At 40.8% G+C, this 17,687-nt stretch overlaps 1 protein-coding gene across 1 annotated transcript in view; it reads right to left on the bottom strand.

Moving 5' to 3' along the window:
• The window catches only part of frmd3 (FERM domain containing 3), a gene marked incomplete at its 3' end in the record, with an annotated part of 96,743 nt that overhangs the window by 22,983 nt on the left and 56,073 nt on the right, over positions 1 to 17,687 (bottom strand). Inside the window, exons 5-10 of the mRNA XM_080738621.1 lie at positions 16,370 to 16,467; positions 12,807 to 12,930; positions 10,677 to 10,764; positions 5,936 to 6,024; positions 5,048 to 5,111; positions 4,332 to 4,367 (exon numbers count right to left, since the gene is read on the bottom strand). Of these exons, the coding sequence (XP_080594747.1) occupies positions 4,332 to 4,367; positions 5,048 to 5,111; positions 5,936 to 6,024; positions 10,677 to 10,764; positions 12,807 to 12,930; positions 16,370 to 16,467 (499 nt within the window). The remainder of the gene's footprint in view (positions 1 to 4,331; positions 4,368 to 5,047; positions 5,112 to 5,935; positions 6,025 to 10,676; positions 10,765 to 12,806; positions 12,931 to 16,369; positions 16,468 to 17,687) is intronic.

Here is a 17,687-nt window from a genome sequence, read left to right as displayed (position 1 = left end):
ATCACACAAACTAAAATGCTCTGAGTTCATTTAACTCCGAGAGTGTGCAAATGGAAGGGACACTCTTACACACTCTCAGTGTTAAATTAATGTCATGATTGAAGTAATTAATTAACTGGTGATTTCCCTGTGCACCACCACGCAACACAGAGGATTCAAACAGTGACCACAAGGAGAAAAAAACAAAACACAGGAGAGGCCAACTGTGGAGAGGATGGGAGAGGTAAATGTGAACTACCGTATATTCAAGGAAGGTTTGGGTGGAGGCTTGAGGATTGGAGAGTGATTCAAATGCACTTTTAAAAAATGTGTGTGTGTGTGTGTGTGTGTGTGTGTGATTGTGTGTTTACTCACCAGCGATGAATATGTATTATACACAGAGAGAAGAGACAGAAACAAAGATAAAACTGCATCTTCAGCCATACATGAGTTGCCAGACAGACAGACACACAGACAAACAGGCGGGCAGAAAGACAGACTAAGCAGAGATGATGCTTCTGCAATGAAGAGCACATGACATTGATTGATTGATTTATTGATTCATCGATTGGTTTTACCCAGGGGGCAAACCAGCCTTTTTTTAGGAAACCTGCATTTGCCCCGACATAAAAGGTTGTCCACCAGAAATATTATCTATGACCCAGTAGGATCACAACCTATATGGACAACCCGGTCAATTTGTTCGGAAAAGTTCCAATATGGCCGCCTCAATATTAGCCCCTATTAGTTTTAATGGGGGGTGAATAGGGAAGAAATTTAAACTGAGGGATATTTCCACGAAACTTCACAGGTTGATCAATGGTATACATATGAACATTTTTTGTATTGCAAGTTTCCATGAAATCCAATATGGCCGCCATAACATGGCCTCCATAATATAAGCGCCCAGAAAATAGGTTTGGCTCTAACTTCTGAACCAGATGAGCTAGAAATGCAAACTTGGTGTCTATTTCATGGTGTCTGACCATGGGAGACTCAATGGAATAGCTAATTTTATTATTGGGTGTGTCTGGACCTTTATTGTGCATATTTGCAAGATGGTGGACTTCCAAAATAGAGCTTTAACATAATTTCTACCATGATTGTTGACTGCTTTTGCAAATACAAGCAATATGAATCCATTTGCTAAGATTTATGGCACAGAAGGGACTTATACCTGTATTATTCTTGAGTTTGCATGTTGTCAAAATGGCTGTAAACGAGATATTATATTTCCTGTCCGATTCTACTGTATGTAGTTGTAGCAATGACTTCAGATAAAATCAGAGACCAAAACAATGTATCTTAGAAATTATTTTTTTATTTAAAAAATTAATAAAAAATAGAGAGATTATCTCAATGAAATGAATGCAACTGCCTTTTTGGGTCTTTCACACATAGACATGCACATGCTTTCCAACAACTTCAGCTTCAGGGAAATTATAATGAACACATGATTAAAACAGGCTGCATTATAATGCAAATAATTGCTAGTCACTATCACTGTCATGTGTACCTATCCTGCTGCATCTTGTCTCCAGTCCTTGGCAACGACACCCCAAGTAGCATGCAATTCCCTTCTTCGCACATGAACAGTTTTTCTGGCAGCCTTTGATACAGCTACATGATATTGCCTTGTCCATTGATATAGGCCAGGCTGGCTCTGTAGATGGACAGGGGACTGCCTTACCATGGCGGCAGCATGATATAGGCATCTATATCATGCTGCCACCCACCTCCTAGAGTAGACCTTCCAGAGCTGTGGGTGAGAACAGAGCAGGATGCATATCTTCCTATCCATCACATGGTCTCAGCCCTTGGACTCGCACAGTGTCGTGCCCTGCCCTTTATTCACAGCCTGAGTGGCAGAGATACCACCAGCTATCCCTTTTTCACTGGAAAGAAGGCATGGTTCAAGACCAGCATGGGTCTAGATCTCCCTGCACTTCAGGAGTTTGGTGAAAATTCCTCTTATTCCCTCTCAGAGGATGTCAAGAATCAGGCTAGAGACCTCACGATAGCTGTATATGCATCAAAAGCTGACCATTCGGAGGACTTTGACCTGGCAAAGCTGAGAGTGTACAAGTTCCTAAATAACCGATCAACCCTGTTGAAGCTGCTGCCACCTACAGAAAATGCCTTTGGCCTGCACCTGAAAAGAGCTGCTCTTGCAGCCATAATAGATAAAACTGCACACATCGCGAAGCCAGACATCCCTTGCTTCACTGAATATGGATGGTCTCTCAGTGATGGGAAGGCAGTCCCCTGTCCATCTACAGAGCCAGCCTGTCCTATATCAATGGACAAGGCAATATCATGAAGCTGTATCAAAGGCTGCCAGAAAAACTGTTCATGTGCCATCCATCCATCCATCCATCTTCAACCGCTTATCCGGAATCGGGTCGCGGGGGTAACGGTTCCAACTGAGACTTCCAGATTTCCTTATCCTGCGTAACTTCCTCCACTCCCTCTGGGAGTATACCGAGGCGTTCCCAGGCCAGTCTGGAGATATAATCCTTCCATCTGGTCTTAGGTCTGCCACGGGGTCTCCTCCCAGTGGGACGTGCATCGAGGACCTTCCTAGGAAGGCGCTCGGGGGGCATCCGTACTAGATGCCCGAACCACCTAAGCTGACTCCTTTCCAAGTGAAGGAGCAGCGGTTCTACTCCAAGTCTCTCTCGGGTGATTGAACTTCATGTGCGAAGAAGGGAATTGCATGCTACTTGGGGTGTCGTTGCCAAGGACTGGAGACAAGATGCAGGATAGGTACACATGACAGTGATAGTGACTAGCAATTATTTGCATTATAATGCAGTCTGTTTTAATCATGTGTTCATTATAATTTCCCTGAAGCTGAAGTTGTTGGAAAGCATGTGCATGTCTATGTGTGAAAGACCCAAAAAGGCAGTTGCATTCATTTCATTGAGATAATCTCTCTCTTTTTTTAATAATTTTTAAAATAAAAATAAAAATTCTAAGATACATTGTTTTGGTCTCTGATTTTATCTGAAGTCATTGCTACAAGTAGAATCGGACAGGAAATATAATATCTCGTTTACAGCCATTTTGACAACATGCAAACTCAAGAATAATACAGGTCCCTTCTGTGCCATAAATCTTAGCAAATGGATTCATATTGCTTGTATTTGCAAAAGCAGTCAACAATCATGGTAGAAATTATGTTAAAGCTCTATTTTGGGAATCCACCATCTTGCAAATATGCACAATAAAGGTCCAGACACACCCAATAATAAAATTAGCTATTCCATTGAGTCTCCCATGGTCAGACACCATGAAATAGACACCAAGTTTCCGTTTCTAGCTCATCTGGTTCAGAAGTTAGAGGCAAAACCTATTTTCTGGGTCATTACATTATGGCGGCCATATTGTGGCGGCCATATTGGATTTCATGGAAACTTGCAATACAAAAAATGTTCATATGTATACCATTGATCAACCTGTGAAGTTTCGTGGAAATATCCCTCAGTTTAAATTTCTTCCCTATTCACCCCCCATTAAAACTAATAGGGGCTAATATTGAGGCGGCCATATTGGAACTTTTCCGAACAAATTGACCGGGTTGTCCATATAGGTTGTGATCCTACTGGGTCATAGATAATATTTCTGGTGGACAACCTTTTATGTCGGGGCAAATGCAGCACACCTTCCTTTGCCCCCTGGGTATTTAGAGAAATAACTCATCTAACATACCAAAGCATAGCTAAATTTCATATGGCATTGGTCTGTTGGTATTATGTCCATATGAATTGAGAAGTGAAAGCAGCAGACATAAAAATGTGACACAAAGCTTGGTTAGGTCAACGTGGAATGCGAGAAGCAGAATTTGGGGGATTGCAGCAGAGCAGACAATCAAAGGAAGCATAGATCTACAGTACACACAGAGCTCACAACCAACAGGATAGATACATACAGTACTGTATATCTATCTGACATTAGAGCATTCTTGGATTAATACGAATGCCATGACTTTGGACATCTACTGTATAGGGGCGTGGTTGTAAAAATGCAGATATCACACAGTTTATACTTTAAAGTTGCTGCTCAGCATCTACTGTAGCTCTGTATTGAACCTTAGTACATAGATGCAATCTGCATCCCAAATGCAAGACTCCTAGAGAAGGTGAAATTATGTCCGCATCCCACATCAAGTCAGTACTGGCATTTAAGGTGGGGTTTTGCTGCGGAGCCAGTAGAATAAACAGCCATAGAATAAACAGTTATATTGACTGGGTATTCTACTGGGTATTTTTAGAGGAAGTCTTGTATTTGGAACAAAGAAGACACGTGTATACAGTAAACATTAATGATGAGGTTAGGCGTAGAACACCCACCATTTTGTTACAATGTATCCTGCCTGTTAAGGAGATCTGAAACAGTGACACGCTGTTACACACACACACACACATACAGTACAGTATGTGTGTTGCAAGACAGGATTACATAGACAAACAGAATGAATGCGTTTTTAGTGTTTAGGTTACCCTTACACGCTTGTAGGCTATTAGAGATGCATATACTGTAAAAAGTCACAGTTCTAAACATGAAGTACTACGCAGTACGTACAGTTTCACTTAGAACTAGGGACTGACAGAGGAACTGAAAGAAAGAAAGAAACAAACAAACAAACAAACAGAGAAAGAAAGACAAGAAAGAAAGAAAGACAGAACAAAAGAAAGAACGAAAAAAGAACAAAAGAAAGAACGGGAAAAAAAAGAACAAAAAGGGCTGAGTTTGAGACAGATGTAGACCAGTAGGTTACCGAGACAACAACACAGCTAGAAAAACAGAACTTAGAGAGAACCACAATAGAGCATCAGTAGTATCCAGATCTCCTGTCCCATGGGTACGCGACAACCTAAACTCTAGTGTAATCTAACAGCATGGCATTGGATCAGCGCTATACAAAAAAAAAACTACGCACAATCCATCACCGTGATGGCGTCGGCCACACGGCGCGGCAGAGTGCATGACTCATCATCCTCACAAGAGGAAGCTGTGAGTCAGATGCGTTTAGCTGTACGTACTCAGAGGAGGATGCTGCACTCACCTCCTTTTGGATTCCGATGACATAGAAGGTTTTTCCCTCAAACTTCAGCTTGCTGACATCAGCCCTGTCGCAGGAAATGAAAGTCAATTTTGTTCTGAAATACACTGGGAAGAAATCACACCTAGTATGAAGCGAGCGGTGCTATTCAAAATTTCATCAAGCGCCTGGCTTTAGCCAATCACAGCGCATCCTGCGAAGCTTGGTCAATGGGACCCTTGGCGTACAATAAACTTTGAGCCATTTGTGCCAAGATTGTAGGCCATATCTAAGCCAGATGTAGGCCACGCTTCAGTTTACTTAAGCCCCAGAAATCTTTAACATGTTTTTCCCCATCGTTTTTTTGACCGGACAAAGTCAGATGTTGGAGCTCAAACACACACAACCAAAACAAAACAAGATCAGGATCTCAAGGGCACATCATACAGCAAGGGTCTTCAACAAGGGGTCCGGGACCCCTAGGGGGTCATCATAGTTACTACAGGGGGTCCTCCAAATCTTTGTGTGATAGAAATGTTTTCTCCTTTTTTATAATAACCACTTGAATCCTAGCGTCCATATTCTGAGAACTTTAGCCAAAAATAGCAGCTTGTGAGCTTGTAGATCAGCTATTTTTGGCAAAGAGATTTGGTGTAGAGGGTAAAAAGAATGTCAAGTTTATTAAGTATTGATGGTTTAAGTGGTTAAATACGTATCTGAAAACACAAATTGACATGAATCCAAAATACACTGATGATTGTGCCGTCAAACAATGAAACTATACTGTATGGAATCTATGAAAAAGTTGTGCCTGTCCCTGCTTCATCTCTCTCTCAACTAAGGGGTCCTTGGCCTGATAACGTTGAAGACCCATGTCATACAGTATAAGACAGACTGACAGACAGTGAGTACCATTTGAGTAGGTGGATCCGCTTGTTGCCCTGGAAGACCACAAAGCCTGTGGCTGTGAATCCTAGAAATGCTGTGGAGCCTGTAAAATCCTGCATGCACGCGCACATACACACGCACGCACGCACGCACGCACGCACGCGCGCGCACACACACACACACACACACACACACACACACACACACACACACACACACACACACACACACACACACACACACACACACACACACACAGAAATAAGACAAATAAAAGTGAGCGCCGGCGCATGGTAGCCTATTATAACAGACTGGTGGCCTATGTACAAGAAGCCAAAATTCAGTTTTTCTGTGTTCCTATTAAAGCTCAAAATGCACAAGATGTGGGTGTCAATCAAGCACAGAGTAGAAAAGCCTAAAGAATAGGCACACTTTCCCGTCACTGTAGCATGCACTAGACTAGGTCATGTAGCTCCCACAGAGCAGAATGTATTATGGATAATCCTTTCAGTCTGATATACTGTGGCAATCTACATCTCTATACAATTTAAACTTTTATAAACATCCACTCTCTCCTTCTCATTCTTCGTTTTCTCTGTCTTTCATCACATCTGACTGGCACTGGTAATGTAGCTCTATACAGTATCTGTACAACAGCAGCAGGATCTAAGAACCATTTCCATGATCCATCCCAAAATAACAAGTCTGTCTGATAAGAGTGGAACAGATAAGAAGGGGCTATCTGCTCCCATTTACTGAAATGTAAATGATCCCCTTCATTTGCTTAACATGCTTTGATATGTCTGTCTATGAGACTGTCCCATTTTATACACTAATATAGGTCTACTGTATATAAGACCAGTAAGACTCCCTAATCGGGAGATAAGCGACCGTTGGTCGCTTATCTCCACAAATAGGCCAAAAGTTTGTTTTACCAATTATCAAGACATACGGGCAGTTGACAGTTTGCCATGGTTACTCATTGAACCCTAACCCTAACCCATGTGGTTGCAATGGTAAACAGTTGGTTGCTAGGGTAAAAAAACATGGTTGCTATGGTAAACAGTTGGTTGCTAGGGTAAACAGTTGGTTGCTAGGGTAAAACCATGGTTGCTAAGGTGGTTGCTAACGTACACTAACAAACCAGCAACAACAGACTGTTGCCACAGCAACGTACACAAAGGTTTGTGTACACATGTGGTGTGATGTCATACTGATGCGGAGATATGAGCAGGGCAAAGGTGTGACGTGTGACGTGTGACCGACGGACGGACGGACGGACGGACGGCCGGTGGAGGTTTTCATAGTAAACTGCTCCCTGACGGTCGCAATAAGAAACACATCGGATAAGAGAGAATCAGTGTCATATTACATTTGGTCATCATCATTATTAGAATTAAAAAATGCTTTTCCGTGAGCAAAAGGTGCAAAGTAAGAATATTTAAATTAACTTGTATTAGAACAAATAATTTACTTTTAAGAATGGAACAACATTATGTGTGAAATTGACAACAAGATGCATTACAGTCTATTGAAGAGAGCCAGCTAAATAACATGGACTTCTATTGCTCTGTTGTGAGTGGAACGTGTAGAGTCCACTCTACATGTTTCAACTGCCATGATAGCATCTTAAATCAGTGAATATTGATCCCTGACATTTAAGAACAATCGGCATTCCGATGTGAATTGTGGTGACAAGGTAAAGGAAGGACAAGAGGGCATGAGGATATAGGCTAGGACATCTAATCAATAAACAGATAACTGGATGTCTCACGAATGGCATAACATTATTAGAAATTCAGTGCACTGCCAATGATGTCAGCATCTGATCTGCCCATGGGTGGTTTTGTAACATTCAAAATCCACAGGGATTGATCTCCATGAAAGAGAGGCTGGGAGAATGTGGATTTAGAAGATGTTTAACACAGAGAGAAATACGTAGAAGGGATGTGTCTAGTAGTAGAGCAATGGTTCTAAACCTTTTATGGATCATGTTGAAGGTGTCCACGGCCCAACCATCTGACCAGTGACCACGTTAAGTGTTAGTGTTACGTGTGTAGATGGTTGGGCCACATGCATTTTCAGAGCATGTGTATTATAATGATCAAACAATCGATTGCGGCGTATACTTTAAGTTTCAATTTATTTTTTATTTTTTTAACAATGTTTTATCATTAAAATATTTGTGTTTTGCCAATTATTTGGGTGCACACTTGCAATGCCCTTGCGGCCCACCGGTGTACCCTGGCCAACAGGTTGAAGAGCAGTGTGAGGGGTGAGAGGAGTTATGAGTGACAATACATCATACATAATGGGGCTCTTTCATACAAGCCTCTCTGAACTAACCCATGGTAACACCACTGGGTTTCACCATGACATGAGCGCCATTGCCCCACTAATAGAAGAAACATTAGGAGAGCCACCTGAGATGGAAGAGATTGCCAAGGATTTGGGATGTAGAGGAACATAGCGTTAGGGAGAACTCCACTAACGCTATGGACCAGAGCTAGAAGAGATTATGATTCTACGTAACCACTTCCAACCTGGTGTCCCTCATATATTTTGGGCATGGCATTATAGATGAATATTTCTAAACATTTCAGCGTGTGGCACCAATGTAGGCCCAAATATAAAGTAGGGCTTAAGTGGTACTTGAATTTTATTTGGCGGTATCACATGAAGATGTGACTGGAAAGATGAAAGAGTGAGTTATGGCATTAAATGACAAGTAACAAAGAGCTGGTCATGAACTCATAATTGGGCAGGCAAGCAGTTGGCAGACAACCAGGCGGTCCTCTTGGTCAAAAGGATACCCCTTGATAAATGATTAAAAAAACAAGGCTAAGTGAAACCTACTGTAGCATATGGCTGGATGGTGTAGGCATACCCATGGGCAATGTGCAAAATTGTGGCAATTTGTTAGAGGGATAATCAGTAGAATTGTCTTGTGAAACGGTCTATCACACATTTTATGGCTCTATTCTCCTTGACATTTACAGCAATTTACATACTGATTAGGGGTGTAACGATACATTTTAACAACGATACTGACGCATCAGTACATACGATACATGGATGATATTGGTTCATGCATGGCGATACGATATAATTCGATTCAGTGATTTAAAATTGATATAGTAACTATTTAGCAAAGATATTAAATCTGTGTGAAACGTGTCAATAGTGCATGTTTTAAGGGAAAAGTCTATTATTGAGGATATAAATAAGTAAACACTGTGATTCTCAAATCACAGTGTTCTCAAATACATGGATATTATATTTCAACTAAGGCTGGGACTTTAACTGATTAATTGCGATTAATTAATTACAGAAAATTAACGCGATTAAAAAAATTAACGCATTTTAATCGCACTTAGTTTTTGCACCACAGAACCTTCAGTTTCGGGCATACCGATCATAGTGATGCACCAACCAAGAAGAGACAACAAACGCAAAGGGAGAAGTAGCCAATCAGAGCGCTTTGCTTGGCCCAGTGGATGCGAAATTTAGATTTAAAAAACTCACTTGTTGATTCACTCGTACAACAAAATGTGTTTTACTAAAAAAAAATGCTTCTCAGGTCAAATATCGATGTGCGATTAAAATGCGATTAATTGCGATTAATTAATCACAGAGTCTGTAATTAATTAGATTAAAATCTTTAATCGCATCCCAGCCCTAATTTCAACACATATGGACAAACCTGCACCTTGACCTGAACACAGAGATTACACACATTTAACCCTAACCCTAACCCTAAGATTAGCTATATCTTATTTTTTATTTTTTGGTCTCTGTATATTTTTTGTTTTGTTTTTGTTTTTGTTATGTGGATTATGTGTGTGTACATAGGTTATGTTGTTTTGTCTTTTTCCCTCGGTGTTGTTGTTTTGTGTTTTATGTAGGTGAAGGTACCGGTATGCACAAAAAAAAATAAAAAATGAAAATGGGTCAAAATGTAAGGAAAATGAAATGAAATGAAAAGGCATTTAAAGAGAATGTTACAAGCTCTTGACTCAATAAAGTATAAAAAAGATTAGCTATATGGAATGGAAAAGTAATTAAACCCTTCTTTTTCATTTTCATTCTTAAAATTGCTAAATACAAGGCGCAAATACTTAGTTTCCATACAATCAATTATTTGCACTGCAAAACGATTTGATACCGATTATCTGCATTGTAAACCGATACCAATACGATACGATACAAAGCCAAAACGGTACGATATATGCTTTTACATATCGATATAGTAGATCATTGCAAATTAAAATCTATTTTTCGATTCAGTTACTATATTGTTACACCCCTAAAGGCCCATTCCCACTGGGCCAGATAACAGATAAAAAAATCTCTTTCTCCAGATATTTTTCCATTCAAAGTGGATGGTAGATACAGATAAAAAAAAACATTTGCCACAGATAAAAGTATCTGTGGCAAATATCTGTGGTAGATAATTTTTTTATCTGTATCTACCATCCACTTTGAATGGAAAAATATCTGGAGAAAGAGATTTTTTTATCTGTTATCTGGCCCAGTGGGAATGGGCCTTAATACTGATTGTTGAGAAGCTTTCTCCATTTGAAATGCCCCTCTTACTTTAGACTTCTTGGGAAATACATGCTTTTTAGATCCATATTTGCTATACATTTTATTTTATTTTTTTATCAATCATTTACATATGTCAGGGGATGAATACAACTGCCCAGTACTAGGACTTCTTGGATGGGTAAGATTTTGGTCTGGTCTAAAGTGTAAGAAGTTATACCTTGCAGGGGTGGGGGTCGACTCCATAGGTCTCTAGGGTGTGGGCCCTTTGGAGCATGTTCAACTCAGCCATTGAAGCACACTGACCCCTACAGTGAAGGAGAGGAGAGGTTTACTGAAATAAAAATAATAATAATCTGAAAACAGAGACAACCTGCTCATTAAGAAATATCCCACTATTGTGTTGGTTGTTCTGTCTATGCCTGCACAAAGTGACAGATGACCATGGTGTCATTATTGCACTATACAACATTTTAACATCAACTTATGTCAACTAATTCTTTAAGGATGTACTATATGCGTTGACAGCCAAATCCTTTAACTGTGAAACTGGACCTGTGAGGAAACAGGATTTTCCAGCGTTTACTGTTGATATAATCTTCATCTATGCAAAGATAGCTGGCAATAAGAATAATTCTGATTCTGTGACTCGTTTTCATAATTACATTTGGGCCGGGTAACATATTACACATCCTGCCATATTGTCTGGTGGCCATGTTGGCACGTGCGTGTTCATCAGTCTAAGTGCTGTGAGGCCAAGGATGTGAAGGAGTGATTCATTGTGTCTACTCACTGACACTCAACGGCACCACTAAATCAAAATGTAGTTTAAAAACCTCTATACATCACACACACTTACATAACGTTGCTGTTGGGCAGAAACCTTGCATGTCTATTTTGTTTCTATACTGCAGTGTCACACAAAAGTAGCAAAAACTATTTCTGCTCCTTTTTTTAAGTGAAAGTTGTCAAGTGTCTGTGTTTCTGTCTATATAATAACTATATTGGATCAGTTGTAACACGGGTTCTTTTTTTACTTTTCCAGTTTGGGACATAATGAGGTTTCTGCCTGACAGTGAAGATATGTCTGCACAACAGGGACGTGCTGGCCATTGGGAAAAGCGGGACAACTCCCGAACGGCCGGTTCATTCCCGGCCGGTCCAGGCCGGCCATTAGGAAAATGTCGGCATTCGTTCCATTTTGGGGGCTGAGCGGCCAACAAAGTAAATCGTCACTGTCGGGCAGAAACCTTGTATCTCCAAGTTTCAAATGTGTAAATTGTTTCGCAAAACAAAGCCCTGCTTCATCATACAAGGCTGTCGCACAAAAGTAGTGAAAACAGCAGATCTACAAGCACACAACGCCTCGCGGTGCGAGGCGTTGTGTGCTTGTAGATCGGCTGTTTTCACTAGTTTAAATCATTTTTAAAATGATAAATACAAAACAAACGGTTTTGGACCTACAAGGTTTCCAGCCGACAGCAACGAAATATAACTCATGTAATTGGCCCACTGGCTTGTCACTTTGTCACAAATCTTTGATTAGCAGCAGCGCTATAGAGAGAGATCTCTCTCTATAGCGCGCAATGAGGGCCTCTCCAACTCTTTTTCCCGGGCTGAATCAGGGGCCCAGCACGTCCCTGCTGCACAGTTCACACATGCACAAATTCTCGCACACACACGCACGCACAGGCATATACCCTCACCCTTCCACGGCACCCATTAAGACACACGTTTCCCCCTCTTGTACTCTCACTCCAACACAGTACAGCACCAGAACACACCCAGTAAATCTTGTCAGCAAGGCCCACTGCGACAGACAGAGGGCACATGCTGCTCATTAGCATCCGTCTAATAATGGATGCGCCTTTGATGCTCTCTAATTGCTATGTTTTGGTCATGCACTCACTGTTCTTTGCATATGAGATGAGCACGATGTGAGCAATAATTCAACAGAGCAGAGGGATTATGCACTATACAGAGGCAATAGGTAATCTATCACCATAGACAATAAAAAAGATTGAGTGGACAGAGCCCAGCAGTGATATCATCCGTTGGGTTGTGGAGTTCCGTTTGGAAGCATTGTGTGAAACAAATTGAATTGTACATGTGTAACCACTTGAACCCCGGTCTGCCACTGTCATGCAGGCAGAAACCATATTTCAATATTTCTCTGTTTTCGCTGCAATGTGAAAGTCATGCGTGGCAAAATCCACGCCGTCATCAACATAAAACAATCAACCGCAGAGGTGGACAACGCACCGCATATAAAATCAGACATGCCCCATCAAAGACTTACAGTATAAGGATAGCTGCTATATGACAATCAAAAACCATTCTGTGTTTGTACCTGAGCTCGTTCTTGTGTATCTCTATGATCTTCCTCTCCAGTTTGAGGGACTGTTTGGGGAAAAGCTTGAAGTCTCTGATGTAATCTGATGGATGCTCCTCTGGGTCATAGTCCCCTAGTTCAGCTGGAGAGAGACACAAAGGGTCAACAGAAGGAAATGACCTGAGAACTGTCAGTAGAAATAGCAGATCTACAAGCAGATCTACAAGCAGATCTACAAGCTCAAAACGCATCGCGCTGCGATGCGTTTTGAGCTTGTAGATATATATATCAATCAGTATTCCGGTATTAACCTGCGGGCCACATTAAGCGAAGGTGGGGGCCGCATGTGGCCCCCGGGCCGCCAGTTGCCCATGTAGGCCTATGGTCTACTCTACACGATTACCAATCTGGGAACGCTGTTTGATTGTTTGCTATTATCAATAATGCCAATTAAATGAAAACAGATAGATGGATCTCAAGATAATTTGCTGTGATTCAAAGATAATGTAAGCAAAACTAAACATTTACATTTGATTCTCAACAATTTCCCTTTTGTTAATGAGCAACAGTTAACACTTTGTCATTTTCAGAAACAGCCCCGTCACGTGTGCTTCCAGGATGTTAATTACCAGTCTCACTGAAGGTTAAATGGAAACTGTCTGGAGTTTAATTAAACGATAATCCTCAAACTATCCTGCAGCATGTTAATCAACACCCTAATAAGAGGAATAGGGACCTGCCCTTCTACTGCAAGAACAGTAGAGATAACCGAGTGGTGAGATAACCGAGCCAATCACACTCTAGTCTCTGAGGACACAAACCAATCATAGAATGGGGCTAATGCATTACACTAATACACTAATTCCTCTATCAAGTAGCAGGCTTAGTTTATGAGATGTAGTTCAGCTAATTCCAAATGAAAGCAAGTACTGCATGTTTAGCCCCTGAGAGGTTCTATGTGTTTTGTCTCACAGCTCATGTCAAAGTATGGTTAGGATTCTAATAACTGGTGAATGAAGATAAAAGCATAGACAATTGCAGTGTTGGGTTTTTATCGTCAAGTGATGCCTGGCACCCTCATTTAATGCTCTGTTAGCAGTGATTGTCCTCGGGGAGCACCGGGGACATTATTCTACCACTTAAGCCCTATATACTTTGTTGTATGACAAATTATACGAAAATTGCTGATCTACAAGTTGTCAGGTCACATTTCTCTCGCACTGCTTGAGTGGGCCAGAGTGTTCCAGATCCATTGCGTGGAGAGTGGAGACAGAGACATACGGCCTGGTGACAAGTTGAATGTCTCTGGAGGTGTCTGAGTGGACCTGATAACATTACCCAGGCAGGGACCGCCTGAATAGCATCTAAAGCAGGGGTCTTCAACAGGGGATCTGGGACCCCTAGGGGGTCCTCAAAATCTGTTTTTCTCCTTTTTTATATTAACCACTTGAAGCCTATACTATAGTGTCCATATTCTGAGAACTTTAGCCAAAAATAGCCTTGCAGCGCGAGGCGTTGTGAGCTTGTAGATCGGCTATTTTTGGCAAAGGTTTGGTGTAGAGGGGCACACCAAGTACAGAGTGAAAGGCCAAGTTTATTAGGTATTGACGGTTCAAATGGTTAAATATCTGAAAACACAAATTTACATGAATTCAAAATATACTGATGATTATGCTGTCAAACGATGAAACTACAGTATATGAAATCTATGAACAGGTTGTGGGCAGTCCCTGCTTCATCTGTCCCTCAACTAAGGGGTCCTTGACTTGAAAACGTTGAACCCCTGATCTAAATAGAAGAGGATGTGTCATGGCTTTACTGTATTACTCCAGTAATCCTGGGGTGTGGTACAGTACATGCCAGGTTATGAGTGATCTGATGTTCAGCTGGAGATGATAGGCTCATCTTCATTTTTTTTTATTGTGCATGTGTCTAGGGCTGCCACTATTGATTATCTTCTTAGCGATTAGCGAATCGAAATTTTAAACACATTTTAAATAGTATGTACTTGGTTGTACAAAGGTGTTGCATATAGTGAAATTATCCGATCAACAAGCTCCATTCGTGTCACAAGGGGGTGCTTTGTGAGCTTGTAGATCTATTTTTACAATCGATTAAATCAATTAGTTTGATTAACTGTTGCACCCTACTTGTGTCGGCTGCCTCTTCAAGATATGCCTTGGGTAAAAGCATGAAAAGAAGAGAGATAGCTATACTGTATAACAATAGCTATTGCAGGGGATAAGACCTGATATGCACAGCGCAAATTTGAGGCATCCTTGAGTTTAGTATGACAAAAGAGGAGTTCAATTACAGATATGTTTTATTCTTGGGAAAAGACAATTTTGGATGCTATTGTTCCCCCTGCATATTCTACAGCAACTTACTTCATGCACAGTAAGACAGGGCATCAATGTTGAAACTGCATATTTCAATGTCATTGTTACTAGCATAAATTAATCAGGATGGGTCATGGATAACTGCTCAATGTGATGAGTAAATCATGTAACCTGACTTCTTACATTCTCGGTTTGTCTCTCTCCATTAAACACACCGGGTGTGAGTTTTTGGGAAAAGATACACTCAATTATTGAGCACAGTGAGACACACTAGCCCGAATGGAAGACAAATACCTACTGTATCTAGGAAGGAGTCAGACTATGGCAGAACAAAATGGTTTTCCAAAGGCCAATGTGTACTCAAGCGAAACTGAATCATTCCCTGATCGGAAAATGGTATGGTGCAGATTATCTCTGAGATGACCCTTAATATCAAAATCATTATCAGTGTATAGAAGAAAGGGCATGGACCTACAGAGAGGATAAATAGGTGTACTCGACAAAACAATCACACTTGAAGTTGTCTTGTGCCAATACACCTAATAAATGAGTACATTGATTTTTACAGTATTGATTATCAATGTAGGTTAACTTGTAACATAATAAACTAAAGTCCATAAACTGTCACTGGCAATAATCAAATTCCATTGATTGTGTACAGGGCTATCGGCACTTGCACACATACATCAAAGGGGGCTTGAGCCCCTGCCCTTTTATCCGTCTGTAAAATGTGCCCTCTCCAGACCATGATTGCAGTTTGTACTTGGAGGTCAGCTATTTTCGATATTACCACCAAAAGGCCCTTTTAGAAATGTTAGCCCCTGCCTCTCTAACATTCTCTGCAAGTCCCTGCAAGGCTACATCAAATATACTCAGTAAAATGCTATGTATGTTTATCCATTTGTTATTTGAGAGAGTACAAATGTAACTAGAGATACTGTTCCTACGAAACAGTGTGGGCTCGCTCGTACTATCTATTCTGCAGTGTGCTAACACCACTCCCAGATTTTCCACACCTCATTGGCTAAGAGCCATGCCTTTGTACTGTCTGCGACGGAACTCACGCAACATACTAGTCTCGCCTTTCAGGCGAGCCCACAACTAAATGTAACTGTCCGTAAGAGTAGATTTGTTTATATTTTGCATTTGGTTATATAATAGTACACTCTCAAGAGTTAAATCTGGATTTGATTTTACGGTGTAGATCAAATCTAATTGTTGTCAACAGACAACAGGACTTACCCTGTACGATGCAGGCTCCCAGGTAGGCAGCTTCAGCAAAAGGACAGAGGAGACGGCCATGGTAGATGTCTCTCTTCAACTGGAGGTACAAGAGATACCTACACACACACGCATGCACAGGAAGAGAGAAGAGAAGAGAAGAGAAGAGAAGAGAAGAGAAGAGAAGAGAAGAGAAGAGAAGAGAAGAGAAGAGAAGAGAAGAGAAGAGAAGAGAAGAGAAGAGAAGATCAAGGAGTATAAAGCAGAACCTGTGAGCCTCTTAAAGACAAGACATAGCCTCTTGGCCAGCCTAGCGTGGGCAAGTAGCTTACCGAAGCTGTTGCATAAAACAATTCCAGTCATAACTCCAGTTTTGGAGTAGTGAGATTTATATATATATATATATATATATATATATATATATATATATATATATATATATATATACTTTTACAATTTTGTCAAGACAATAAAGCTGTATCTATGGTCTTCACGGGATGGCTTGCTTTCATGAACATTCATTTGAAAGTCAGAAGGTTTTCTGCCATGCAGGAATTGATGACGTGATGGAGATAAAAGGTTTTTGGTCTGACAGGGTTACAGATTCTCTGAGGAGCCTTTTGGCTTTCATGACGATAATGTAAGATACAGTATGTACTATTTTCCTCAGCTCGCAAGGAGCATTTCAGGTCACAAGATAGGCCGCATACTGTATATTGCACTTTTTTAATCATATCATACTGCAAACCCTTAGGGCCCCCAGGGCCCTATACGGTACTATGATCTGCTGTTTTTGCTGAATTTCTGCACTTAGAAAAGGGATGCTAGAGCTCCGGTACAGTACATAAAAAAACACAAACATTTTAAAAAGATCAGGAAAATGAGCCTTCAGGCACTGTATTGTATATAATGCCATAACCTAATTTGTGGCATTATACTGTGTACCAAGGGTCTTCAACAGGGGTCAACAGGGGGTCTAGGATCCCTAGGGGGTCCTCAGAGTTACTACAGGGGGTCCTCCAAATCTTTGTGTGATAAAAATGCTGTTTTCTCCTTTTTTATATTAACCATTTGAGCCCTAGCGTCGATAACTTTAGCCAAAAATAGAAGATCTACAAGCTCACAACGCCTCGCAGCGAGGTTTAGTGTAGAGGGGAAAAAACAGACTGAAGGGTCAAGTTTATTAAGTATTGACGGTTCAAGTGGTTAAATATCTAAAAACTGAAATTGACATGAATCCAAGATACATTGATGATTGTGCTGTTAAATGATGAAACTATATGGAATCTAAGAAAAGGTTATGTGGGGGTCCCTGCTTCATCTCTCTCTCAGCTAAGGG

The sequence above is a fragment of the Nannobrachium achirus genome, assembly GCF_963921795.1.
Source record: "Nannobrachium achirus genome assembly, chromosome: 12".
NCBI lineage: Eukaryota > Metazoa > Chordata > Actinopteri > Myctophiformes > Myctophidae > Nannobrachium > Nannobrachium achirus.
Note: the sequence above shows the minus strand (reverse complement) of the source record. Positions and strands in the feature narration are given on the sequence as shown.